At 41.7% G+C, this 26,099-nt stretch overlaps 2 protein-coding genes and 1 long non-coding RNA gene across 3 annotated transcripts in view; all 3 read right to left on the bottom strand.

Annotated features, from left to right (window-relative positions):
* The window catches only part of LOC139229014 (mucin-16-like), a 110,509-nt gene extending 99,890 nt beyond the window's left edge, over positions 1 to 10,619 (bottom strand). Inside the window, exons 1-6 of the mRNA XM_070860678.1 lie at positions 10,442 to 10,619; positions 5,985 to 6,146; positions 5,521 to 5,679; positions 5,041 to 5,199; positions 4,112 to 4,272; positions 3,955 to 4,022 (exon numbers count right to left, since the gene is read on the bottom strand). Of these exons, the coding sequence (XP_070716779.1) occupies positions 3,955 to 4,022; positions 4,112 to 4,272; positions 5,041 to 5,199; positions 5,521 to 5,679; positions 5,985 to 6,146; positions 10,442 to 10,619 (887 nt within the window). The remainder of the gene's footprint in view (positions 1 to 3,954; positions 4,023 to 4,111; positions 4,273 to 5,040; positions 5,200 to 5,520; positions 5,680 to 5,984; positions 6,147 to 10,441) is intronic.
* Positions 10,620 to 10,772: 153 nt separating this feature from the next.
* Positions 10,773 to 15,439, bottom strand: LOC139229184 (uncharacterized). Its single transcript, XR_011587681.1, has 3 exons — positions 15,392 to 15,439; positions 14,933 to 15,094; positions 10,773 to 10,885 (listed from the first exon to the last, which is right to left on the bottom strand). It is a non-coding gene; the product is annotated as an uncharacterized lncRNA (long non-coding RNA).
* A 5,543-nt stretch (positions 15,440 to 20,982) lies between these two features.
* On the bottom strand, positions 20,983 to 23,049 carry LOC139229013 (integumentary mucin A.1-like). Its single transcript, XM_070860677.1, has 4 exons — positions 22,869 to 23,049; positions 21,936 to 21,977; positions 21,467 to 21,628; positions 20,983 to 21,152 (listed from the first exon to the last, which is right to left on the bottom strand). The coding sequence occupies exons 1-4, from the start codon at positions 23,047 to 23,049 to the stop codon at positions 20,983 to 20,985; spliced, it is 555 nt and encodes a 184-aa protein (XP_070716778.1).
* Between the last annotated feature and the right edge of the window lie 3,050 nt (positions 23,050 to 26,099).

The raw sequence follows: 26,099 nt of genomic DNA, 5'->3' as shown, positions 1-26,099 counted from the left end.
AATACTGAATAACTGAATAGCTGTCAACATTAGAAAGGTATGTTTCTGTATAATCTGTTTCAAGAATAGATTTAAATAGGATTACATTACATAAAATATGACACAGAAACAGGCCATTCGGCCCAACCAATCCATGCCAGCGTTTATGTTCCATTCGAGCCTCCTCCCATCTTTCCTCATCTAAATCTATCAACATAATCCTCTATTCCCTTTTCCCTCATTTTCTTGTCTAGCCTCTCCTTAAATGCATCTAGTCTATTCGCTTCAACCACTCCCTGTGGTAGCGAGTTCCACATTCTCACCACTCTTTGGGTAAAGAAGTTTCTTCTGAATTCCCTATTGGATTTCTTGTTCACTATCTTATGTTGATGGCCTCTAGTTATCCTCTTCCCTACAAGTGGAAACATTCTCTCTGTATCCACTCTGTCAAAAGATTTCATCATTTGAAAGAACTCTTACATCACCCCTCAGCCTACTTTTTTCAAGAGAAAAGAGATCCAGTCTGTTCATCCTTTCCTGATATGTATACCCGCACATGTCTGATATCATCCTTGTAAATCTTCTCTGCACCCTCCCCCGTGCCTCTATATCCTATTTATGATATGGCGACCAGAACTGTATGCAGTACTCCAAGTGTGGTCTAACCAAGGTTCGATTCAGGTTTAGCATAACTTTCCTACTTTTCAATTTTATATACCTCTAAAAATAAACCCTAGTGCTTGGTTTGCTTCTTTTATAGCCTTGCTAACCTGTGTTGCAACTTTTAGTGATTTGTGTATTTGTACTCCCAGATTCTTTGTTCCTTTACCCCACCCAGACTCGCACCCTCCAAGTGATAAGTGACCTCCCTATTCTTCCTACCTAAATGTAATACCTCACATTTATCTGTGTTGAACTTCATTTGCCAATTATATGCCCATTCTGCAAGTTTATTAATGTCGGCCTGTAATTTGTTGCAGTCCTCCTCAGTATTGAATATCCCCCTCCAATTTGGTGTAATCCGCAAATTTAGAAATGGAACCTGAAATCACGGCCTCCCCAGGTCCGTACGGAATGTGTACGGACCCAGGAAGGCATTGCAAAAGACGATTTTCAGTGCACAATGTGCATGCACTGAAAACTGGCTTTTCCGATCTGTCAAGCTCTGGCTTGGCAGATCTTCCGTATCGCCACAGTATTTACCCATCTCTTGCCCAGCAAATGTCCTCAAAACTCTTGTGCCTGGTAAAAGCAGGCGCATAGCCTACTTTTACCAGCGTAAGTGTTTTAAACATACAAAAACAGATAAAAATAAAATTTAAAAAGCACATTTTACTGTTAAAATCCCTTCCCACTAAGGTAAGTTTATTTTATACCATAATTAAAAAACTTTTTTGAAAAATCAGAAAATATATATTTTTTCTAAGACATTTATTAACTTTAACTTAAATTAATCTTAAATATGTGATGTATTTTTTTCTATTTTTTATTTATGTTTGCGTGTTTGGGGGGGAGGGTTCTCAATCACAATAATGAGAACTCCTCCTTACGGATTTCCCATTATTATGAATGAGAAAATACTGTACCTGGATTGGCTGCCCAGTGCCACATGACTCCAGCTCCAACATACGTCCGTCCCGAAGTGCACGTGCTCCGATGCGCAGGGAGAGGAGACCTCAGGAGCGGGAGCGCTGGTGGGCACAGCAGAAGCAGGTAGGTGCGCATCTATTTTAACATTTTCTGTTGCGTGCCCGCGGGAAGCAGTGGAGTGGGATTTCAGGGCCATTGTGTTTTTGATTCCAAAGTCTAAATCGTTAATATAAATTGTGAACAACAGTGGTCCCAGCACTGATCCTTGTGGAACACCACTAACCACTTTCTGCCACTGTGAATAGCAACCTTTTACCCCAGCTAGCTATCCATTCTGCTACTTTTCCTTTGACTCCACATTCTCTGACCTTGTTCATCAGTCTATTATAGGGTACGTTATCGAAGGCCTTTTGAAAATCTAGATAAATTACATCTACTGCATTACCATTGTCTACTCTCTCTGTAACCTCTTCAAAAAATTCAATGAAGTTGGTCAAGCAAAACTTTCCCTTTTGAAATCCATGCTGACTATTCATTGCTATATTTTTGGATTACTGGATGTTCTACTTTCTCCTTTAGTACTGATTCAATTATTTTTCTTACTACCGATGTTAAGCTGACAGGTCTATAATTCCCTGGTCATGGTTGATCCCCCTTCGTAAATAGAGGTATTATGTTAGCTATCCGCCAGTCCTCTTTCTAAACCTTTTTCTAACGAATTTTAAATATGTGTAGTGATTCCTCTTCTATCTCTTCCCTTGATTATTTTAAAATGCATGGATGCAATCCATCCGGACCAGGGGTTTTATCCTCTTTGAGTTTGATTAGTTTATTTATTGAATCTCATCATCTAATGTCATGTCCACCTGTTCTATCTCTCTGGTAAATACTGATCAAAATAATTATTTAATATTTCCACTATCTCTCTTTCATTACCTGTGGTATTATCCTGTCTATCCCAACCTTCCTTGTTTTTATAGATATGCCTGTAAAACATTTTACTATTTTGTTTTATGTTCCGTGATAATTTAATTTCATAGTTCCGCTTTGCCTCCCTAATTGTATCTTGGACTTCTCTCCTAATCTTTTCGTGTTCTCCCTTATCATGCTCTTCTGTGCTGTCTATGTACTTAATGTATGAATATTTCCTTACACTCAATTGTTCCCATACGGCTTTATTCATCCATGGAATCTCATTCGTGTTTAATGTTTTGATTTCTGAAATCAACTGAATAATCATTATTTCTTGTATGAAACTACTTTATATGACATTTTGAAAAGACGGTGAGGATGTTACAAGTTCTGTACATTTCAGTGGCTGTTCACATTGGTAAGGCTGAGGTTATTCATTGGCCGGAAGCTTTCTACAGAACTCAATGCAGGTTAGTGGATGTGCTCCATGTGGCCCCTGTTGCAGGTCCCTGAAGCATGTGTACTGAAGTTGCTTGATTAATTGAGTGACTCTTATGAAGCATAAGGGCTTTGATTTTATCTACCATTCTTTCTTTCTTTCATTCTTTCTTTTTCTCTTGCTCTCTCTCTTTCGGGAAACTGAAAAATCAACAGGAATATCAACAACAGATTGCTGAAGCCCTTTGGTAGAAATTACCATTGGTGGAGGCCTGGGGACAGGTTTCCTGATCACCTCTCACCCAAAGTACTTGTGATCAACAGATTAAATGTTGCTTCACAGCAATATAAAACAAGGCTTCATTTGAAAAAAATAATCTTAACACAGTTCATCCATTGTGTTGAAGACACCATGGCTGATATGCCAAGGGTGAGGATGGGGCACTGTGATTGGATGTGTTCTCCATCCTTGTCGAATCATCTAAGAGGACATTCTTGAGCAGCATTAGTTCATTCAAAATCCTGTGAACCTGCTACATTAACTCTGAGGCTCAAAAAACATACTACTACTATTTATAATCTCTGATCTTTTTCTGTTGTCTTGAATAACATAATAATTAACAAGTATATTAACAAAGTTCCTGTAAATAAAGGAAGTGTTTCTGTAGCATCCCTGTTTGCCTACAGGTGCAGTATTCAATTACTGAGGGAAAGTCATTCTCTTGGAGCAGGGGCCACATGCCAAGATGTATGAAGTATGTCACAGTCACTCAATGATGGTAATTTGGGGTGGCTTTCGTTGTGTGAGCAATAGTAGGATCAATTCTTAAATTGAGGAAGATTGGGTGTGTGGGGATTGCAACAATACAGTTAGGAAATTAGCTCATCAGATTGTGACAGTGAGTATAGAATTTTCTTAAACTCTATATAATTAGATTTTTTGCGTTATGTAATAAGTATACACCATTTGAACATTAATATAGGTTGTGCATTCATTTTAACTCGGAACTTTCACCGTAATAGTTAATTTCTTACCTGAAAGATAGAGACTGACAATTCAAGAATGTTGAATTTACTTTGCTATTGCGATACAGATTATTGAGCTGTAGGAAATTAAAATTTAACATTTCAGTATGAGAAGTGCAACGAAATATAGTATTTGCTGCTCTAATGACTTCGATGACATGCTTACCTTGTCAAGAATGTTGCTTGATTCAGCCGTGTACAATGGGGAACTGAGATTTTGTAGACTTGGTGTGAATGGCAGTGTGAGCACATTGAAGGTTACATTAAAATTTTTTTTCTGAGTTTCTTGAACTGGTTTGTTTGTTACAGGTACAATGGGGGGTTCCACTATAAAAGAAAAAGGTGCAAAGCAAACTGGGGTTAAAATATTTAAATGCATCCAAATAAGGATTGCAACTTACTAGGAGAGTGCTTACTGGGCGTCCACCCAGGCACAATGATTATCATAAATTGGACAAGTTGGAGAACACGCTGATAGAGGAACACACCCCATTTACGCTCTGATACAGTCACAAGCTCCAATTTGTCTGATTTTCCAAAAGTCGCAGTATTGAGGCGATGCAGTGCTCCTGGGTGGAGACCCACGGAAATATCCCTGTTAATTCCATTCAAAATTTAATTCAATTAGACACAGCAGTCTTGGGTCGGGCTCGGGGGTTTCTGCTACCCAGTGTCCCATGTCCTAACCTTAGTTTGGGCTGTATATGGAGGGATATTGGGCCCTCCGCAAATCCAGCTACATATGCCACTGTAAGGCCCAGCAGCAGAAAGCGGGCACAGCTGCTGTTCCAGGCTGCGAGAAGGCTTAACCTAGAGCAGATTGAATGGCATTTGACTTGGGAGCTTCTCTAAAGATTCTGGCAGCACTTTTCTCGTTGGTCTGGCAGGCCTGGGATTCTCCCTGTCTGGTGCCACTCCAAAATTATATTACTTCTGCTTGGTGGGTGCCCCTGTAGAACCACTATTGGTGCAGGTACCTGCCCTATTACGGCAATGACCTTACCATATAATATTTTTATTATGTACTTTTATTCCTGCATTAGATTGAAAGGGATCAGAATGAAACAGCTAACAAAAGTAGCCTCATATACTCACCACTTATTGAAGAGAGTGTCGTTGTTAGGCTTGTCATTGATGCTTGAGTAGAGCTCCCTGTAGTTGTTACCACTGTTGTACCTGTTGATGTGGGAGCTGATGTAGTGGTCGGAGCTGCACTGGAAGTCTGTGTACTTGTAGTTGATGGTTCTGTTGTTGCTGTGAATATAGTTGACATTGTTATTGAGGCAAACAGGAAACTTGGAATAAAATACTCAGAAATTTGCATGAACATTCAAACTGCTTTCTTCTGTTAACACTCAAATATGATGCAAATTACAAAGTCATAAAACGGAGCCATGTTGCAACAGCTGAAAAGCACCAAGTGACATTGATCATGTTCCTCCACTGTATTATTGTAGCTGACAAACTACCACTATAATATTTTGTTATTATTTTACTATTATGCACTCCTAATCTTGCAATAGATTGAAAGAGATCAGAATCAAACAACTGGTAAAAGGGGACTATTAGTCTCACCACTTGTTGAAGTGAGTGTTGTTGTTGGATTTGTCGTTGATTCATGAGTAGCGCTCCCTCGAGTTGTTACCACTGTTGTAACTGTTGATGTGGGAGCTGATGTAGTGGTCGGAGCTGCACTGGAAGTCCGTGTATTTATAGTTGATGATTCTGTTGTTGCTGTGGAAGTAGTTGATGTTATTGAGACAAACGGAAAACTTGGCTTAAAGTACCCAGAAATTGCATTGACACTCAAACTGCTCTCTTCTGTTCACATTTAGACCTAGTGCACACTACTCAATCATAAAACATAGCTGTGTTGCAACAGCAGAAAAAAAGCAATTAAGAATTGCAAATGTTTCTCCCCTGTATTATTGTAGATGATGAATGGCCATCATTATTATTTTATTATGTATTTCTAATCCTCGATTTGATTGAGTGGAATCAGAATGAAACAGTTGATAACAGTGGACTAGTATACTCACCACTTGTAGAAGTGAGTGTTGTTGTTGGATTTGTCATTGACTCTGTTGTCGATGCTTCAGTAGTGCTCTCTGTAGTTGTTGCTGCTGTTGATGTGGGAGCTGATGTAGTGGTCGGAGCTGCATTGGAAGTCTGCGTACTTATAGTTAATGGTTCTGTTGTTGCTGTGAAATTAGTTGACATTGTTATTGAGGCAAACAGGAAACTTGGAATAAAATACTTAGAAATGTGCATTAACATTCGAATTGCTATCTTCTGTTGCTTTTCTGCTGTGTTGCAACTGCAGAAACGCAACATGTGACATTGATCATATTTCTCCCCTGTATTAATGTAACTGACAAACTGCCACAATAATATTTTGTTATTATTTTACTATTATGTCATCATCTTAGGCAATTCCTCGGAGTCGAGCATGGCTTCCTTCGACACTAAAATTGAGTTCTCAGGTGACTGAAGATTCCAATGTGGGATCTTCAGTCTATGTCACAGGTGGGGCAGATGGTGATTGAAGGGACGGGTGGATAGGAGGCATGAGTTGCCGTATACCCCTTCCGCTGTTGATGCCTGGCTTCAGCTTGCTCTCGCTGAAGAGACTCGAGGTGTTGAGCGCTTTCCCGGATGATTTTCCTCCATTTTGGGCAGACGTGGGCCAGGGATTTCCAGGTGTCGGTGGGGATGTTATATTTTTTCAAGGAGGCTTTGAGGGTGCCCTTGAAGCACTTCCTCTGCCCACCTGGGGCTCACTTGCCATGACGGAGTTCCAAGTACAGCATTCGTTTTGGGAGGATCGTGTGAGGCATGTCGACGATGTGGCCCGTCCAGAGGAGCTGATCGTACAAAAGCATGGGCCTTACACTCGACATCCGTAAACAAAGGTCCTCGACCAACCTGCCCCCGCCACACAGCACTGCACCCTGCTTATCAAGATCCACGACGAGGCCTTGGACAACGTGGACCATTTTCCATACCTCGGGAGCCTACTGTCAACAAGGGCAGACATCGACAAAGAGGTCCAACTGTTATGTATACCTAATCTTGCAATAGATTGAAAGAGATCAGAATGAAACAGCTGGTAAAAGTGGACAATTCAGTTCACCACTTGAAGTGTGTGCTGTCGTTGGATTTGTTGTTGATTCAGTTGTCGATGTTACTGTGAAAGTAGTTGACATTGTTATTGAGGCAAACAGGAAACTTGGAATAAAATACTGAGAAATGTGCATTAACAATCAAACAACTAACTTCTGGTCACACTTAGGTGTAATACAAATTACTAAGTCATAAAACAGAGCCATGATGCAACAGCAGTAAAACAGCAAGTGCATTTGCAAATGATTCTCCCCTGTGATATTGTGGCTGAAAACTACCAATATAATTTTTGGTATTATGTGGCCCTGAATTTCAGTACCATTGGAAAGCTGGTGCTCCCCCTACCTTTTTGTGGCTATTAGCGCCAAAATATTTTTGTGGCTGGGCCATCCCCATATTCAGTTCCAAAAGTGAACAAATGGGGGAAGGAGTTTGTAAGGATGGCTTGTGTAAGAGGTGCAAGGAGAGCCAACAGGTTCACTGATGGAAGATGTGGAGGACAGAAGAATAATACTGTTTCCTGACGTGGGGAGACCTGGCAGACAGGCAGTACATAATGCATGGAGCGAGATTGCAGGGTAAGTGTCAGGCACCTCCATATATGTGAGGACACACCCTCCCAGGAGAGTGCTGGCAAGTCTGCACCCGGCCCTTCCAGACTCAGTGCTGTTCAGTGGGTGTTCTCGAAGGACAGCTGTCGAACCCAGACAACAACCACAGCAGCCTTCCCAGGCCCATGGTGCAGCCACAGGGATGACAGTTTGGCGTAGTGTTAGGGTATTCACATGTAACAGGTGTTTTAGAGAGATGCACAGGGATATATATTGTTCTTTATGGTCTGTTTTTGCACTGATTTGTATATTTTTGGCACATATATCTGGCCAGGTGTTTCATCTGGAAGTGGGCAATTCTGCGTTAAGGCACTCATTACGATGGCCATTGAAAGTGGGACCTGAAGGGTCACGTGCAGTTGCGATTATCTGAAGCGAGCAGCTATGAAATGCAGCTGAGCCTCCCTTCCAGGGTCACGATGGGGATGACGCCTCCTAACTCTGCGGCGACGGGATCCTCCTCCTCCTCCTCCTCTTCCTCCTGCGCCTCCTCCCCTGCCTCAGGTGGTACTGCTGGTTCGACCTCCAGCGTCTGTCCCCTCATGATGGCCAGGTTTTGCAGCATGCAGCAGACCACAACGATTATGGAGACCCATTGAGGAGAGTTCTGCAAGATGCCACCAGAGCGGTCCAGGCACCGGAACCTCTGCTTGAGGATGCCTACACACTGCTTGATGATGGCACAATGAGTGTCATTGTATGCATACTCTGGCGCTGTCCTGGGGTTCCGCAGTGGAGTGACCAGCCAAGTGGACAGGGGATATCCCTTGTCCCCAAGCAGCCAACCGCAATCCTGATTGGACCCGGTGAAGATGGCGAGCACACTGGTCTGGCCAGAATGAACGAATCATGGCTGCTGACTGGGTACCTCGCATCAATGGCCAGGATCCGACGCTGGTGGTCACACAGGAGCTGCATATTCTGCGCGTGGAAGCCTTTGCAGTTGACAAAAATCTCGGGGTGATGATGTGGCGCTCTCAGCCCAACGTGTGTGCAGTCAATGGCACCCTGCACCCTCGGGAAGCCTGCCATTTGGGCAAATCCACCTGTTTGTCCCTTGTCATCGGGAAGGAGATGTACTGGACCCTCCTCCTATTCAGTGCATCTGTAACCTGCCGGATTCACCGATGTGCCGAGAATTGGGAGACGTTGCCAATGTCGCATAAAAATTCAAGCCAATGGTGACCTTGGCCTCCACGGTGAGGGCGGTCCTGAGGCGTGTTGGAGGCTCCAAATCTTCTCGCAGGACAGTGCAGGACTCCCTCAGTACTTCCGTCTGAAATCATAGCCTTCGCAGGCATTGCTCATCAGTGAGCTGGAGGAAGGAGAACTGAGGTCTGTAGACCCTTTGAGGGTATGGCCTCCTTCCCCCATGTCTGCATTGGCCACCTCACCTGGCAGCTGCCTGCTGGCCATTTTCCTGGTCTCCCTCATTCTCGGGCTCCTGTGGAGGCTCTTGTTGGAAAGGCTCCTCTCCCAGTATTTGGAGGGGAGTGGGCAGAATCCCACACCCTCCACCTGATTCCATCTCTCTCCTGGCCACCCTCTCGAGCTGCAGGTCTGTGCACATCTGCGCGCCCTTCTCTCTGTTGTGCAGCCATGGCTGCTGCCTCCCTTGCCCGCTGCCTCTCTGCACGGAGCTGATGGCAACACCTTCTCCTGCGTGCCGCTCTGCGTCTGACCTGGTATCGTCCTCCCAACACGCCTCCCATCCTCAGAGAGAATCCTGTCAACCAGATCTCTGCAGCCCACAATGAGGCTTACAGGCCTCCACTAAACAATTAGCAGGTTTAATGAAGCAAATACCATGACTACAACTTAGTACATTTAAAAGTCAACTCAAAACTGAATTAAATTATTTCCCTGCCAAAGGGTGCAGATCCCAGCAACACTTCAGCGGTGTCGAGTTCGAGCGTCGACTCGAATAACTGGCGGGGGCTCTGCCTGAAGAACTTTGACCTTTTATAGCTGAAAATCCCGGTGGTGTCCGTTTTCCAGCGGCCCGGCCGCTGCATCTCTTACCGCACGAAACTTCTCCGTTACTCTGGCTTCACCCTGCTGTTTCCGGCAGAAGTGTGCACCATTGAAGACCCTCCCCCCGGAGTTGAATATGGCATGGAGCGAGAAAAGCCCTCGACTGCGGCAGCGAATTGATTTTTTCGGTCCACCGCCCAAACTCTGCGGTAGCCGTCTCTTCGGGCACGGCAAATTTTGGCCCCTGTATTTCTAATCCAGCATTTCTTTGAGCGGAATCAGAATGAAACAGCTGATAATATTGGGCTAGTATATTCACCACTTGTAGAAGTGAGTGTTGTTGTTGGATTTGTCGTTGATACAGTTGTCGATGCTTCAGTAGTGCTCTCTGTAATTGTTGCTGCTCTTGATGTGGGAGCTGATGTAGTGGTCGGAGCTGCACTGGACGTCTCGGTACTTGTAGTTGATGGTTCTGTTGTTGCTGTGAAAGTGGTTGACATTGTTATTGAGGCAAACAGGAATCTTGGAATAAAGTACTTAGAACTGTGTATTAGCAATCAAACAACTATCTTATGGTCAAACTTAGGGATAATAGAAATTACTAAGTCGTAAAACAGATCCATGTTGCAACAGCAGTAAAAGAGCAAGTGCATTTGCAAATGAGTCTCCCCTTAATATTGTTGCTGACAAACTACGAAGAAATTTTTTGTATTATGTATTTCTAATTGAGCTTTTGATTGAGTGGAATCATAATGAAACAGCTGATAAAAGTGGACTAGTCTGCTCACCACTTGTCGAAGTGAGTTTTGTTGGATTTGTCGTTGATTCAGTTGTCGATGCTTCAGTAGTGCTCTCTGTCGTTGTTGCTGCTGTTGATGTGGGAGCTGATGTAGTGGTCGGAGCTGCACTGGAAGTCTGGGTACTTGTAGTCGATGGTTCTGTTGTTGCTGAGGAAGTAGTTGACATTGTTATTGAGGCAAACAGGAAACTGGGAATAAAATACTGAGAAATGTGCATTAACAATCAAACAACTATCTTCTGTTAACACTTAGATATTGTTATGTATGAATAAAGAGTCTGACTGGGTACTGTGAGCTCAAAGTAAAGTTTGACCTTAGTCTTTTATTGCAGGTCTGCAGTGTGCCTCTCCAGCCTGTGAATCCTCCTTAAGTACATGTGCTCCCAAGGGATTATGGGATCCCTTGGCACTCCAGGGGATGAGCGTCTGGTGGCTGAATAAAGTATATACAAGTTTACATATATAACAACACTCCCCCCCCCCCCCCACTAACCCCCACAAAGTCAACAGTGTAACTATTTACAAAGTATGACGATCTGGGGCCCTTCTTTTTCTGGTTGACCGTCTTGGTGCAGATGCTGGTATTGGTGAACCATCTGTTGGGCCCTCGCTGGGCTGCTGTGCAGGTGACCTTGCTGGGCTGCCTGGTGTGCTGAGTCCTGCTGGGCTGCTGCATATGATGGGTTTCTGTTTCATGGCCAACCGCGGTGTCGGTTGCCACTGGTGCGTATGTTGGGGGGTCAAAGAAGGTACAGTGCAGAGTGGGTTGCTCAGGATAGCCCGCGAATCTGAGTTTGATTTGGTCCAAGTGTTTCCGGTGAATGAGCCCATTTGAAAGTTTGACCCAAAGCACCCTGCTCCCCTCTTTGGCCACAACAGTGCCGGGAAGCCACTTGGGATTTTGTCCATAATTCAATACAAATACAGGATCATTGATTTCAATTTCGTGTGACACATTTGCGCTATCATGATATATACTTTGTTGAAGCCGCCTGCCATCTACATGTTCATGTAGATCAGGGTGAATTAACGAGAGCCTTGTCTTAAGTGCCCTTTTCATGAGCAGTTCAGCAGGTGGAATACCAGTGAGCGAGTGGGTCTCGTGCGGTAGCTAAGCAGGACTCGGGATAGGCGAGTCTGCAGTGAGCCTTCAGTTACCCTCTTCAAGCCATGCTTGATAGTTTGCACTGCTCTCTCTGCCTGATCTTTGGATGCTGGTTTGAACAGGGCAGATGGATCCCGTTGCGGGTCATGAATTCTTTGAACTCGGCACTGGTAAAACATGGCCCGTTGTCGCTCACAAGGACATCGGGTAGTCCGTGCGTGGCAAACATGGCTCGCAGGCTTTCAGTGGTGGCAGCGGATATGCTTGCCGACATTATCTCACATTCAATCCATTTGGAGTATGCATCTACAACCACAAGGATCATTTTACCCAAGAATGGGCCTGCATAGTCGACATGGACCCTAGACCATGGTTTGCAGGGCCAAGACCATAAACTTCCTGGATGCATCACTTAACTGCGAGCATGTGTTACATCTGTGCATGCAGGACTCTAAGTCCACATCGATACCGGGCCACCACACGTGGGATCTGGCTATCGCTTTCATCATTACAATATCTGGGTGAGTACTGTGGAGGTCACTGATGAAGGTGTCTCTGCCCTTCTTGGGAACCACTGACTCGATTGCCCCACAGAAGGCAGTCTGACTGTATAGACATTTCATCTTTGCGCCGCTAGAACGGCTTTATCTCTTCCTGCATTTCCACTGGGACACTGGACCAGCTCCCATGAAGCACACAGTTTTTTTACTAGGGACAGTAAGGGGTCCTGGCTCATCCAGGTTCTAATCTGTTGAGCTGTGACAGGTGATTGCTCACTCTCAAATGCTTCCATAACCATGACTAAATCTGCGGGCTGCACCATTTCCACCCCCGTGGTGGGCAACGGCAGCCTACTGAGAGCAGTTTTCTGTGCCTGGTCTGTGGGGGATGGCGTAGTTGTATGCGGACAACGTGAGCGACCATCTCTGGATGCGGGCCGATGCATTAGTATTTATCCCCTTAATCTCGTGAAACAGGGATATCAGTGGCTTATGGTCAGTTTCCAATTTAAATTTTAGCCCAAACAGATATTGATGCATTTTCTTTACCCCATAGACACACGCTAACGCTTCTTTTTCAATCATGCTGTAGGCTCTCTCAGTCTTAGACAGACCCCTGGATGCATAAGCAACCGGTTGCAATTTCCCAAAATCATTAGCTTGTGCAATACACACCCGATGCCATACGACGATGCATCACATGCTAGAACTAAACACTTACATGGATCATACAACACAGGTAAGTTAGTTTGAGCACAACAATTTTCTAGCTTTTACAAAGGCATTTTCTTGGCTTTTGCCCCATACCCATTTGTGTCCTTTACGCAGTAAGGCGTGCAGTGGCTCTAACAGTGTGCTGATACCCAGTAAGAAGTTACCAAAATAGTTCAGGAGTCCTAGAAATGATCGCAGCTCTGTCACGTTCTGCGGCCTCGGTGCGTTCTTGAATTGCCTCCGTCTTCAAATCGCTGGGCCCGATGCTGTCCGCTGCGATTCTTCTCCCCAGGAACTCCACTTCAGGTGCCAGGAAAACGTACTTCAAGAGTTTTAACCTGAGCCCCACGTGGCTGGATTGACTAAGAACCTCCTCCAGGTTCTGCAGGTGTTCACTTGTGACCCGACCTGTAGCCAAGATGTCATCCTGGAAGACCACCGTGCACGGGACCGACTTCAGTAAGCTTTCCATGTTTCTCTGGAATATCGCTGCAGCTGATTGAATTCCAAACAGGCATCTGTTATAAATGAAGTGACCTTTGTGCGTGTTGATGCAGGTGGGGGCCTTCGATGATTCCTCCAGCTCCTGCGTCATGTAGGCTGAGGTCAAGTCCAGCTTCGTGAACGTCTTTCCTCCCGCCAGCGTAGCAAAAAGGTCGTCAGCCTTTGGTAGTGGGTATTGGTCCTGCAAGGAGAAACACTTGATAGTTACTTTGTAATCACCACAGATTTTGACGGTGCCATCTCCCTTGAGAACAGGAATGATCGGACCGGCCCACTCGTTGAATTCAATCGGCGAAATTATGCCCTCTCTTTGCAACCGGTCTAGCTCGATCTCTACCCTTTCTCTCATCATGTATGGTACTGCTCTCGCCTTGTGATGGATGGGTCGTTCCCCTGGAATTAGGTGGATCTACACTTTTGCTCCTCGGAACTTCCCGATGCCTGGTTCGAACAGCGAAGGGAACTTGTTGAAGACCTGGGCACACGAAGTGTCGTCAGCGGACAAGAGCGCTCGGACGTCGTCCCAGTTCCAGCGTATCTTTCCCAGCCGGCTCCTGCTGAACAGCGTGGGACCATCGCCCGGTACCACCCAGAGTAGTAGCTTATGCACCGGTCCATTGTCGGAGACTTTTACAGTCGATTACGGGAATCCGTTCATTTGTGTAAGTTCTCAGTTTTGTGCGAATTGGAGTCAAGACTGGCCTTGAGGCATTGCTGCACCACAACTTATCGAAAGTCTTTTTGCTCATAATGGACTGGCTCGCACTGTTGTCCAGCTCCATTGACACCGGGAGCCCATTTAGGTCAACCTTCAGCATTATCGGCGGATACTTTGCGGTAAATGTGTGCGCCCCGTATACCTCTGCCTCCTCGGTCTGAGGCTCTGGTTCGTCGTGATCCGCCGTGGATCTGTCCTCCTCTGCAACATAGTGGTTTGCAGGATTAACAGGATTTGCAGCTCGCTTGCACATACGTTGGAGGTGTCCCATTGTTCCACAGCCCTTGAAAACATACCCTTTGAAGCGGCATGAGTGGAAATGATGATCACCCCCGCAGCGCCAACAAAGTGTTAATGGCCTTGCATTCATCACCCTTGATGGTGGACTCTGAGACATCTGTGGACGTGCGGCTGCAGGCATGTGTGGCCTGCCCTGTACATTGCGATTTGGAAACATCACATTGTTCACAGTACTTGTAGCAGCACTCGTGTGTTGAGAGATTTGCTTAGTATTGTCACTGGTGGCAAAGAACGCCTGGGATATCGCTGTGGCCTTACTCAAGGTTGGGGTCTCTGGAGTCAAAAGTTTGCGAAGTATCATTTCAAGGCCGATGCCAAGTACGAAAAAGTCACTGAGCATGTGCTCCAAATATCCTTCAAATTCGCAATGTCCTACAAGTCTTCTTAGCTCGGCGACATAACTCACCACTTCCTGGCCTTCAAACCTTTTGTTGGTGTAGAACCGGTACCTCGCCATCAGAACGCTTTCCTTCGGGTTCAGATGCTCCCGGACGACTGTGCACAAATCATCGTACAATCCCTCTGTGGGTTTTGCAGGAGCAAGCAGATTTTTCATGAGGCCATACGTTGCTGCCCCGCAGACGGTGAGGAGAATCGCCCTTCGTTTGACAGCTGATAATATTGGACTAGTATACTCACCACTTGTTGAAGTAAGTGTTGTTGTTGGATTTGTTGTTGACTCTGTTGTCGATGCTTCAGTAGTGCTCTCTGTAGTTGTTGCTGCTGTTGATGTGGGAGCTGATGTAGTGGTCGGAGATGCACTGGAAGTCTGTGTACTTATAGTTAATGGTTCTGTTGTTGCTGTGAAATTAATTGACGGTGTTATTGAGGCAAACAGGAAACTTAGAATGTAATACGCAGGAATGTGCATTAACGTTCAAACTACTATCTTCTGCTAACACTAAGATATAATGCAAATTACTACGTAATAAAACAGAACCATTTGCAATGGCATTAAAACAGCAAGTGCATTCGCAAATGTTTCTCCACTGCTGACTAACTAACAATATAATTTTTTGTATTACTTATTTCTAATCCAGCATTTTATTGAGTGGAATCAGAATGAAATAGCTGATAATATTGGACTAGTATACTCACTACTTGCTGAAGTGATTGTTGTTGTTGGATTTGTCGTTGACTCTGTTGTCGATGCTTCAGTAGTGCTCTCTGTAGTTGTTGCTGCTGTTGATGTGGGAGCTGATGTAGTGGTCGGAGCTGCACTGGAAGTCTGTGTACTTGTAGTTAATGGTTCTGTTGTTGCTGTGAAATTAGTTGACGTTGTTATTGAGGCAAACAGGAAACTTGAAATAAAATACTCAGAAATGTGCATTAACACTCAATCTGCAATCTCCTGCTAACACTAAGATATAATGCAAATTACGATGTAATAAAACAGAACCATTTGCAATGGCATTAAAACAGCAAGTGAATTCGCAAATGTTTCTCCACTGCTGACTAACTACCAATATAATTTTTTGTATTACTTATTTCTAATCCAGCATTTGATTGAGTGGAATCAGAATGAAACAGCTGATAATATTGGACTAGTATACTCACCACTTGCTGAAGTGACTGTTGTTGTTGGATTTGTCGTTGATACAGTTGTCGATGCTTCAGTAGTGCTCTCTGTAGTTGTTGCTGCTGTTGATGTGGGAGCTGATGTAGTGGTCGGAGCTGCACTGGAAGTCTGGGTACTTGTAGTTGATGGTTCTGTTGTTGCTGTGAAATTAGTTGACAGTGTTATTGAGGCAAACAGGAAACTTGGAATATAATATTCAGAAATGTGCATTAACACTCAAACTACTATTTTCTGTTAACACTTCGATATAATGCAAATAATTGTCTTATAAAACAGCGCTATTTGCAACGTCATTTAAACGGCAATTGCATTTGCAAATTATTCTCCCCTGTAGTGTTGCTGCTGACAAACTACCAATACACTTTTTTGTATTATGTATTTCTAATTCAGCATTTCATTGAGAGGAATCAGAATGAAATAGCTGATAATATTGGACTAGTTTACTCACCACTTGCTGAAGTGAGTGTTGTTGTTGGATTTGTCGTTGACTCTGTTGTCGATGCTTCAGTAGTGCTCTCTGTAGTTGTTGCTGCTGTTGATGTGGGAGCTGATGTAGTGGTCGGAGCTGCACTGGAAGTCTGGGTACTTGTAGTTGATGGTTCTGTTGTTGCTGTGAAATTAGTTGACAGTGTTATTGAGGCAAACAGGAAACTTGGATTATAATATTCAGAAATGTGCATTAACACTCAAACTACTATTTTCTGTTAACACTTCGATATAATGCAAATAATTGTCTTATAAAACAGCGCTATTTGCAACGTCATTTAAACGGCAATTGCATTTGCAAATTATTCTCCCCTGTAGTGTTGCTGCTGACAAACTACCAATACACTTTTTTGTATTATGTATTTCTAATTCAGCATTTCATTGAGAGGAATCAGAATGAAATAGCTGATAATATTGGACTAGTTTACTCACCACTTGCTGAAGTGAGCGTTGTTGTTGGATTTGTCGTTGACTCTGTTGTCGATGCTTCAGTAGTGCTCTCTGTAGTTGTTGCTGCTGTTGATGTGGGAGCTGATGTAGTGGTCGGAGCTGCACTGGAAGTCTGGGTACTTGTCGTTAATGGTTCTGTTGTTGCTGTGAAAATAGTTGACATTGTTACTAAGGCTAACAGGTAATTTGCAATAAAATAATGAGAAAAGTGCATTACCAATCAAACAAATAATTTCTGGTCACACTTAGGTATAATAATACAAATTATTTAGTCATAAAACACAGAGCCATGTTGCAACAGCAGTAAAACAGCAAGTGCATTTGCAACTGATTCTCCCCTGTCTTATTGTTGCTGACAAAGTACGAATATAATTTTTTACATTATGTATTTCTAATCCACGATTTGATTGAGAGGAATCAGAATGAAACAGCTGGTAAAAGTGTACTCGTATATTCACCACTTGTAGAAGTGACTGTTGTTGTTGGATTTGTCGTTGATTCAGTTGTCGATGCTTCAATAGTGCTCGCTGTCGTTGTTGCTGCTGTTGATGTGGGAGCTGATGTAGTGGTCGGAGCTGCACTGGACGTCTGTGCACTTGTAGACGATGGTTCTGTTGTTGCTGTGAAAGTAATTGACATTGTTATTGAGGCAAACAGGATTCTTGGAATAAAATATTCTAAATGTGCATTAAAATTCAAACTACTATCTTCTGTTAACACTGAAATATAATGCAAATCATTTTCCAATAAAACAGCGCTATTTGCAACGGCATTTAAACGGCAAGTGCATTTGCAAATGATTCTCCCCTGTAGTGTTGCTGCTGACAAACTACAAATATACTTTTTTGTATTATGTATTTCGAATTCAGCATTTCATTGAGAGGAATCAGAATGAAACAGCTGATAATTTTGGACTTGTATACTCACCACTTGCTGAAGTGACTATTGTTGTTGGATTTGTCGTTGACTCTGTTGTCGATGCTTCAGTAGTGCTCTCTGTAGTTGTTGCTGCTGTTGATGTGGAAGCTGATGTAGTGGTTGGAGCTGCACTGGAAGTCTGGGTACTTGTAGTTAATGGTTCTGTTGTTGCTGTGAAATTAGTTGACGGTATTATTGAGGCAAATAGGAAAATTGGAATAAAATACTCAGAAATGTGGATGAACACTCAAACTACTATCTTCTGTTATCACTTAGATATAATGCAAATTACTGAGCAATAAAACAGCGCCATTTGGAACAGCATTTAAACAGCAAGTGCATTTGCAAATGATTCTCCGCGGTAATATTTTTGCTCACATAATACCAATATAATTTTTTATATTATGTATTTCTAATTCAGCACTTCATTAAGAGGAATCAGAATGAAACAGCTGATAATATTGGAAATGTATACTCACCACTTGCAGAAGTGAGTGTTGTTGTTGGATTTGTCGTTGATTCAGTTGTCAATGCTTCAGTAGTGCTCTCTGCAGTTGTTGCTGCTGTTGATGTGGGAGCTGATGTAGTGGTTGGAGCTGCACTGGAAGTCTGTGTACTTGTAGTTAATGGTTCTGTTGTTGCTGTGAAATTAGTTGACGTTGTTATTGAGGCAAACAGGAAACTTGAAATAAAATACTCAGAAATGTGCATTAACACTCAATCTGCAATCTCCTGCTAACACTAAGATATAATGCAAATTACGATGTAATAAAACAGAACCATTTGCAATGGCATTAAAACAGCAAGTGAATTCGCAAATGTTTCTCCACTGCTGACTAACTAACAATATAATTTTTTGTATTACTTATTTCTAATCCAGCATTTGATTGAGTGGAATCAGAATGAAACAGCTGATAATATTGGACTAGTATACTCACCACTTGCTGAAGTGAGTGTTGTTGTTGGATTTGTCGTTGACTCTGTTGTCGATGCATCAGTAGTGCTCTCTGCAGTTGTTGCTGCTGTTGATGTGGGAGCTGATGTAGTGGTTGGAGCTGCACTGGAAGTCTGGGTACTTGTAGTTGATGGTTCTGTTGTTGCTGTGAAATTAGTTGACAGTGTTATTGAGGCAAACAGGAAACTTGGAATATAATATTCAGAAATGTGCATTAACACTCAAACTACTATTTTCTGTTAACACTTCGATATAATGCAAATAATTGTCTTATAAAACAGCGCTATTTGCAACGTCATTTAAACGGCAATTGCATTTGCAAATTATTCTCCCCTGTAGTGTTGCTGCTGACAAACTACCAATACACTTTTTTGTATTATGTATTTCTAATTCAGCATTTCATTGAGAGGAATCAGAATGAAATAGCTGATAATATTGGACTAGTTTACTCACCACTTGCTGAAGTGAGTGTTGTTGTTGGATTTGTCGTTGATAAAGTTGTCAATGCTTCAGTAGTGCTCTCTGCAGTTGTTGCTGCTGTTGATGTGGGAGCTGATGTAGTGGTTGGAGCTGCACTGGAAGTCTGGGTACTTGTAGTTAATGGTTCTGTTGTTGCTGTGAAATTAGTTGACGTTGTTATTGAGGCAAACAGGAAACTTGAAATAAAATACTCAAATGTGCATTAACACTCAATCTGCTATTTCCTGCTAACACTAAGATATAATGCAAATTACTACGTAATAAAACAGAACCATTTGCAATGGCATTAAAACAGCAAGTGAATTCGCAAATGTTTCTCCACTGCTGACTAACTAACAATATAATTTTTTGTATTACTTATTTCTAATCCAGCATTTTATTGAGTGGAATCAGAATGAAATAGCTGATAATATTGGACTAGTATACTCACAACTTGCTGAAGTGATTGTTGTTGTTGGATTTGTCGTTGACTCTGTTGTCAATGCTTCAGTAGTGCTCTCTGTGGTTGTTGCTGCTGTTGATGTGGGAGCTGATGTAGTGGTCGGAGCTGCACTGGAAGTCTGTGTACTTGTAGTTAATGGTTCTGTTGTTGCTGTGACAGTAGTTGATGTTGTTATTGAGGCAAACAGGAAACTTGAAATAAAATACTCAGAAATGTGCATTAACACTCAATCTGCAATCTCCTGCTAACACTAAGATATAATGCAAATTACGATGTAATAAAACAGAACCATTTGCAATGGCATTAAAACAGCAAGTGCATTCGCAAATGTTTCTCCACTGCTGACTAACTAACAATATAATTTTTTGTATTACTTATTTCTAATCCAGCATTTGATTGAGTGGAATCAGAATGAAACAGCTGATAATATTGGACTAGTATACTCACTACTTGCTGAAGTGACTGTTGTTGTTGGATTTGTCGTTGATACAGTTGTCGATGCTTCAGTAGTGCTCTCTGTAGTTGTTGCTGCTGTTGATGTGGGAGCTGATGTAGTGGTTGGAGCTGCACTGGAAGTCTGGGTACTTGTAGTTGATGGTTCTGTTGTTGCTGTGAAATTAGTTGACAGTGTTATTGAGGCAAACAGGAAACTTGGAATATAATATTCAGAAATGTGCATTAACACTCAAACTACTATTTTCTGTTAACACTTCGATATAATGCAAATAATTGTCTTATAAAACAGCGCTATTTGCAACGTCATTTAAACGGCAATTGCATTTGCAAATTATTCTCCCCTGTAGTGTTGCTGCTGACAAACTACCAATACACTTTTTTGTATTATGTATTTCTAATTCAGCATTTCATTGAGAGGAATCAGAATGAAATAGCTGATAATATTGGACTAGTTTACTCACCACTTGCTGAAGTGAGTGTTGTTGTTGGATTTGTCGTTGATTCAGTTGTCGATGCTTCAGTAGTGCTCTCTGTAGTTGTTGCTGCTGTTGATGTGGGAGCTGATGTAGTGGTCGGAGCTGCACTGGAAGTCTGGGTACTTGTAGTTGATGGTTCTGTTGTTGCTGTGAAATTAGTTGACAGTGTTATTGAGGCAAACAGGAAACTTGGAATATAATATTCAGAAATGTGCATTAACACTCAAACTACTATTTTCTGTTAACACTTCGATATAATGCAAATAATTGTCTTATAAAACAGCGCTATTTGCAACGTCATTTAAACGGCAATTGCATTTGCAAATTATTCTCCCCTGTAGTGTTGCTGCTGACAAACTACCAATACACTTTTTTGTATTATGTATTTCTAATTCAGCATTTCATTGAGAGGAATCAGAATGAAATAGCTGATAATATTGGACTAGTTTACTCACCACTTGCTGAAGTGAGTGTTGTTGTTGGATTTGTCATTGACTCTGTTGTCGATGCTTCAGTAGTGCTCTCTGTAGTTGTTGCTGCTGTTGATGTGGGAGCTGATGTAGTGGTCGGAGCTGCACTGGAAGTCTGGGTACTTGTCGTTAATGGTTCTGTTGTTGCTGTGAAAATAGTTGACATTGTTACTAAGGTTAACAGGTAATTTGCAATAAAATAATGAGAAAAGTGCATTACCAATCAAACAAATAACTTCTGGTCACACTTAGGTATAATAATACAAATTATTTAGTCATAAAACACAGAGCCATGTTGCAACAGCAGTAAAACAGCAAGTGCATTTGCAACTGATTCTCCCCTGTCTTATTGTTGCTGACAAAGTACGAATATAATTTTTTACATTATGTATTTCTAATCCACGATTTGATTGAGAGGAATCAGAATGAAACAGCTGGTAAAAGTGGACTCGTATATTCACCACTTGTAGAAGTGACTGTTGTTGTTGGATTTGTCGTTGATTCAGTTGTCGATGCTTCAATAGTGCTCGCTGTCGTTGTTGCTGCTGTTGATGTGGGAGCTGATGTAGTGGTCGGAGCTGCACTGTACGTCTGTGCACTTGTAGACGATGGTTCTGTTGTTGCTGTGAAAGTAATTGACATTGTTATTGAGGCAAACAGGATTCTTGGAATAAAATATTCTAAATGTGCATTAAAATTCAAACTACTATCTTCTGTTAACACTGAAATATAATGCAAATCATTTTCCAATAAAACAGCGCTATTTGCAACGGCATTTAAACGGCAAGTGCATTTGCAAATGATTCTCCCCTGTCGTGTTGCTGCTGACAAACTACAAATATACTTTTTTGTATTATGTATTTCGAATTCAGCATTTCATTGAGAGGAATCAGAATGAAACAGCTGATAATTTTGGACTTGTATACTCACCACTTGCTGAAGTGACTATTGTTGTTGGATTTGTCGTTGACTCTGTTGTCGATGCTTCAGTAGTGCTCTCTGTAGTTGTTGCTGCTGTTGATGTGGGAGCTGATGTAGTGGTCGGAGCTGCACTGGAAGTCTGTGTACTTGTAGTTAATGGTTCTGTTGTTGCTGTGACAGTAGTTGACGTTGTTATTGAGGCAAACAGGAAACTTGGAATAAAATACTCAAATGTGCATTAACACTCAATCTGCTATTTCCTGCTAACACTAAGATATAATGCAAATTACGATGTAATAAAACAGAACCATTTGCAATGGCATGAAAACAGCAAGTGAATTCGCAAATGTTTCTCCACTGCTGACTAACTAACAATATAATTTTTTGTATTACTTACTTCTAATCCAGCATTTGATTGAGTGGAATCAGAATGAAACAGCTGATAATATTGGACTAGTATACTCACCACTTGCTGAAGTGAGTGTTGTTGTTGGATTTGTCGTTGACTCTGTTGTCGATGCTTCAGTAGTGCTCTCTCTAGTTGTTGCTGCTGTTGATGTGGGAATTGATGTAGTGGTCGGAGCTGCACTGGAAGTCTGGGTACTTGTCGTTAATGGTTCTGTTGTTGCTGTGAAAATAGTTGACATTGTTACTAAGGCTAACAGGTAATTTGCAATAAAATAATGAGAAAAGTGCATTACCAATCAAACAAATAACTTCTGGTCACACTTAGGTATAATAATACAAATTATTTAGTCATAAAACACAGAGCCATGTTGCAACAGCAGTAAAACAGCAAGTGCATTTGCAACTGATTCTCCCCTGTCTTATTGTTGCTGACAAAGTACGAATATAATTTTTTACATTATGTATTTCTAATCCACGATTTGATTGAGAGGAATCAGAATGAAACAGCTGGTAAAAGTGGACTCGTATATTCACCACTTGTAGAAGTGACTGTTGTTGTTGGATTTGTCGTTGATTCAGTTGTCGATGCTTCAATAGTGCTCGCTGTCGTTGTTGCTGCTGTTGATGTGGGAGCTGATGTAGTGGTCGGAGCTGCACTGGATGTCTGTGCACTTGTAGACGATGGTTCTGTTGTTGCTGTGAAAGTAATTGACATTGTTATTGAGGCAAACAGGATTCTTGGAATAAAATATTCAGAAATGTGCATTAAAATTCAAACTACTATCTTCTGTTAACACTGAAATATAATGCAAATCATTTTCCAATAAAACAGCGCTATTTGCAACGGCATTTAAACGGCAAGTGCATTTGCAAATGATTCTCCCCTGTAGTGTTGCTGCTGACAAACTACAAATACACTTTTTTGTATTATGTATTTCGAATTCAGCATTTCATTGAGAGGAATCAGAATGAAACAGCTGATAATTTTGGACTTGTATACTCACCACTTGCAGAAGTGACTGTTGTTGTTGGATTTGTCGTTGACTCTGTTGTCGATGCTTCAGTAGTGCTCTCTGTAGTTGTTGCTGCTGTTGATGTGGGAGCTGATGTAGTGGTTGGAGCTGCACTGGAAGTCTGGGTACTTGTAGTTAATGGTTCTGTTGTTGCTGTGAAATTAGTTGACGGTGTTATTGAGGCAAACAGGAAACTTAGAATGTAATACGCAGGAATGTGCATTAACGTTCAAACTACTATCTTCTGCTAACACTAAGATATAATGCAAATTACTACGTAATAAAACAGAACCATTTGCAATGGCATTAAAACAGCAAGTGAATTCGCAAATGTTTCTCCACTGCTGACTAACTAACAATATAATTTTTTGTATTACTTATTTCTAATCCAGCATTTGATTGAGTGGAATCAGAATGAAATAGCTGATAATATTGGACTACTATACTATACTCACCACTTGCTGAAGTGAGTGTTGTTGTTGGATTTGTCGTTGACTCTGTTGTCGATGCTTCAGTAGTGCTCTCTGTAGTTGTTGCTGCTGTTGATGTGGGAGCTGATGTAGTGGTCGGAGCTGCACTGGAAGTCCGGGTACTTGTCGTTAATGGTTCTGTTGTTGCTGTGAAAGTAGTTGACATTGTTACTAAAGCTAACAGGAAACTTGGAATAAAATACTCAGAAATGTGGATGAACACTCAAACTACTATCTTCTGTTATCACTTAGATATAATGCAAATTACTGAGTAATAAAACAGCGCCATTTGGAACAGCATTTAAACAGCAAGTGCATTTGCAAATGATTCTCCGCGGTAATATTTTTGCTCACATAATACCAATATAATTTTTTATATTATGTATTTCTAATTCAGCACTTCATTAAGAGGAATCAGAATGAAACAGCTGATAATATTGGAAATGTATACTCACCACTTGCAGAAGTGAGTATTGTTGTTGGATTTGTCGTTGATACAGTTGTCAATGCTTCAGTAGTGCTCTCTGCAGTTGTTGCTGCTGTTGATGTGGGAGCTGATGTAGTGGTTGGAGCTGCACTGGAAGTCTGTGTACTTGTAGTTAATGGTTCTGTTGTTGCTGTGAAATTAGTTGACGTTGTTATTGAGGCAAACAGGAAACTTGAAATAAAATACTCAGAAATGTGCATTAACACTCAATCTGCAATCTCCTGCTAACACTAAGATATAATGCAAATTACGATGTAATAAAACAGAACCATTTGCAATGGCATTAAAACAGCAAGTGAATTCGCAAATGTTTCTCCACTGCTGACTAACTAACAATATAATTTTTTGTATTACTTATTTCTAATCCAGCATTTGATTGAGTGGAATCAGAATGAAACAGCTGATAATATTGGACTAGTATACTCACCACTTGCTGAAGTGACTGTTGTTGTTGGATTTGTCGTTGATACAGTTGTCGATGCTTCAGTAGTGCTCTCTGCAGTTGTTGCTGCTGTTGATGTGGGAGCTGATGTAGTGGTCGGAGCTGCACTGGAAGTCTGGGTACTTGTAGTTGATGGTTCTGTGGTTGCTGTGAAATTAGTTGACAGTGTTATTGAGGCAAACAGGAAACTTGGAATATAATATTCAGAAATGTGCATTAACACTCAAACTACTATTTTCTGTTAACACTTCGATATAATGCAAATAATTGTCTTATAAAACAGCGCTATTTGCAACGTCATTTAAACGGCAATTGCATTTGCAAATTATTCTCCCCTGTAGTGTTGCTGCTGACAAACTACCAATACACTTTTTTGTATTATGTATTTCTAATTCAGCATTTCATTGAGAGGAATCAGAATGAAATAGCTGATAATATTGGACTAGTTTACTCACCACTTGCTGAAGTGAGTGTTGTTGTTGGATTTGTCGTTGGTAAAGTTGTCAATGCTTCAGTAGTGGCCTCTGCAGTTGTTGCTGCTGTTGATGTGGGAGCTGATGTAGTGGTTGGAGCTGCACTGGAAGTCTGTGTACTTGTAGTTAATGGTTCTGTTGTTGCTGTGAAATTAGTTGACGTTGTTATTGAGGCAAACAGGAAACTTGGAATAAAATACTCAAATGTGCATTAACACTCAATCTGCTATTTCCTGCTAACACTAAGATATAATGCAAATTACGATGTAATAAAACAGAACCATTTGCAATGGCATGAAAACAGCAAGTGCATTCGCAAATGTTTCTCCAATGCTGACTAACGACCAATATAATTTTTTGTATTACTTATTTCTAATCCAGCATTTGATTGAGTGGAATCAGAATGAAATAGCTGATAATTTTGGACTTGTATACTCACCACTTGCAGAAGTGACTGTTGTTGTTGGATTTGTCGTTGACTCTGTTGTCGATGCTTCAGTAGTGCTCTCTGTAGTTGTTGCTGCTGTTGATGTGGGAGCTGATGTAGTGGTTGGAGCTGCACTGGAAGTCTGGGTACTTGTAGTTAATGGTTCTGTTGTTGCTGTGAAAATAGTTGACATTGTTACTAAGGCTAACAGGTAATTTGCAATAAAATAATGAGAAAAGTGCATTACCAATCAAACAAATAACTTCTGGTCACACTTAGGTATAATAATACAAATTATTTAGTCATAAAACACAGAGCCATGTTGCAACAGCAGTAAAACAGCAAGTGCATTTACAACTGATTCTCCCCTGTCTTATTGTTGCTGACAAAGTACGAATATAATTTTTTACATTATGTATTTCTAATCCACGATTTGATTGAGAGGAATCAGAA

Source organism: Pristiophorus japonicus, chromosome 18 (genome assembly GCF_044704955.1).
Source record: "Pristiophorus japonicus isolate sPriJap1 chromosome 18, sPriJap1.hap1, whole genome shotgun sequence".
NCBI lineage: Eukaryota > Metazoa > Chordata > Chondrichthyes > Pristiophoridae > Pristiophorus > Pristiophorus japonicus.
Note: the sequence above shows the minus strand (reverse complement) of the source record. Positions and strands in the feature narration are given on the sequence as shown.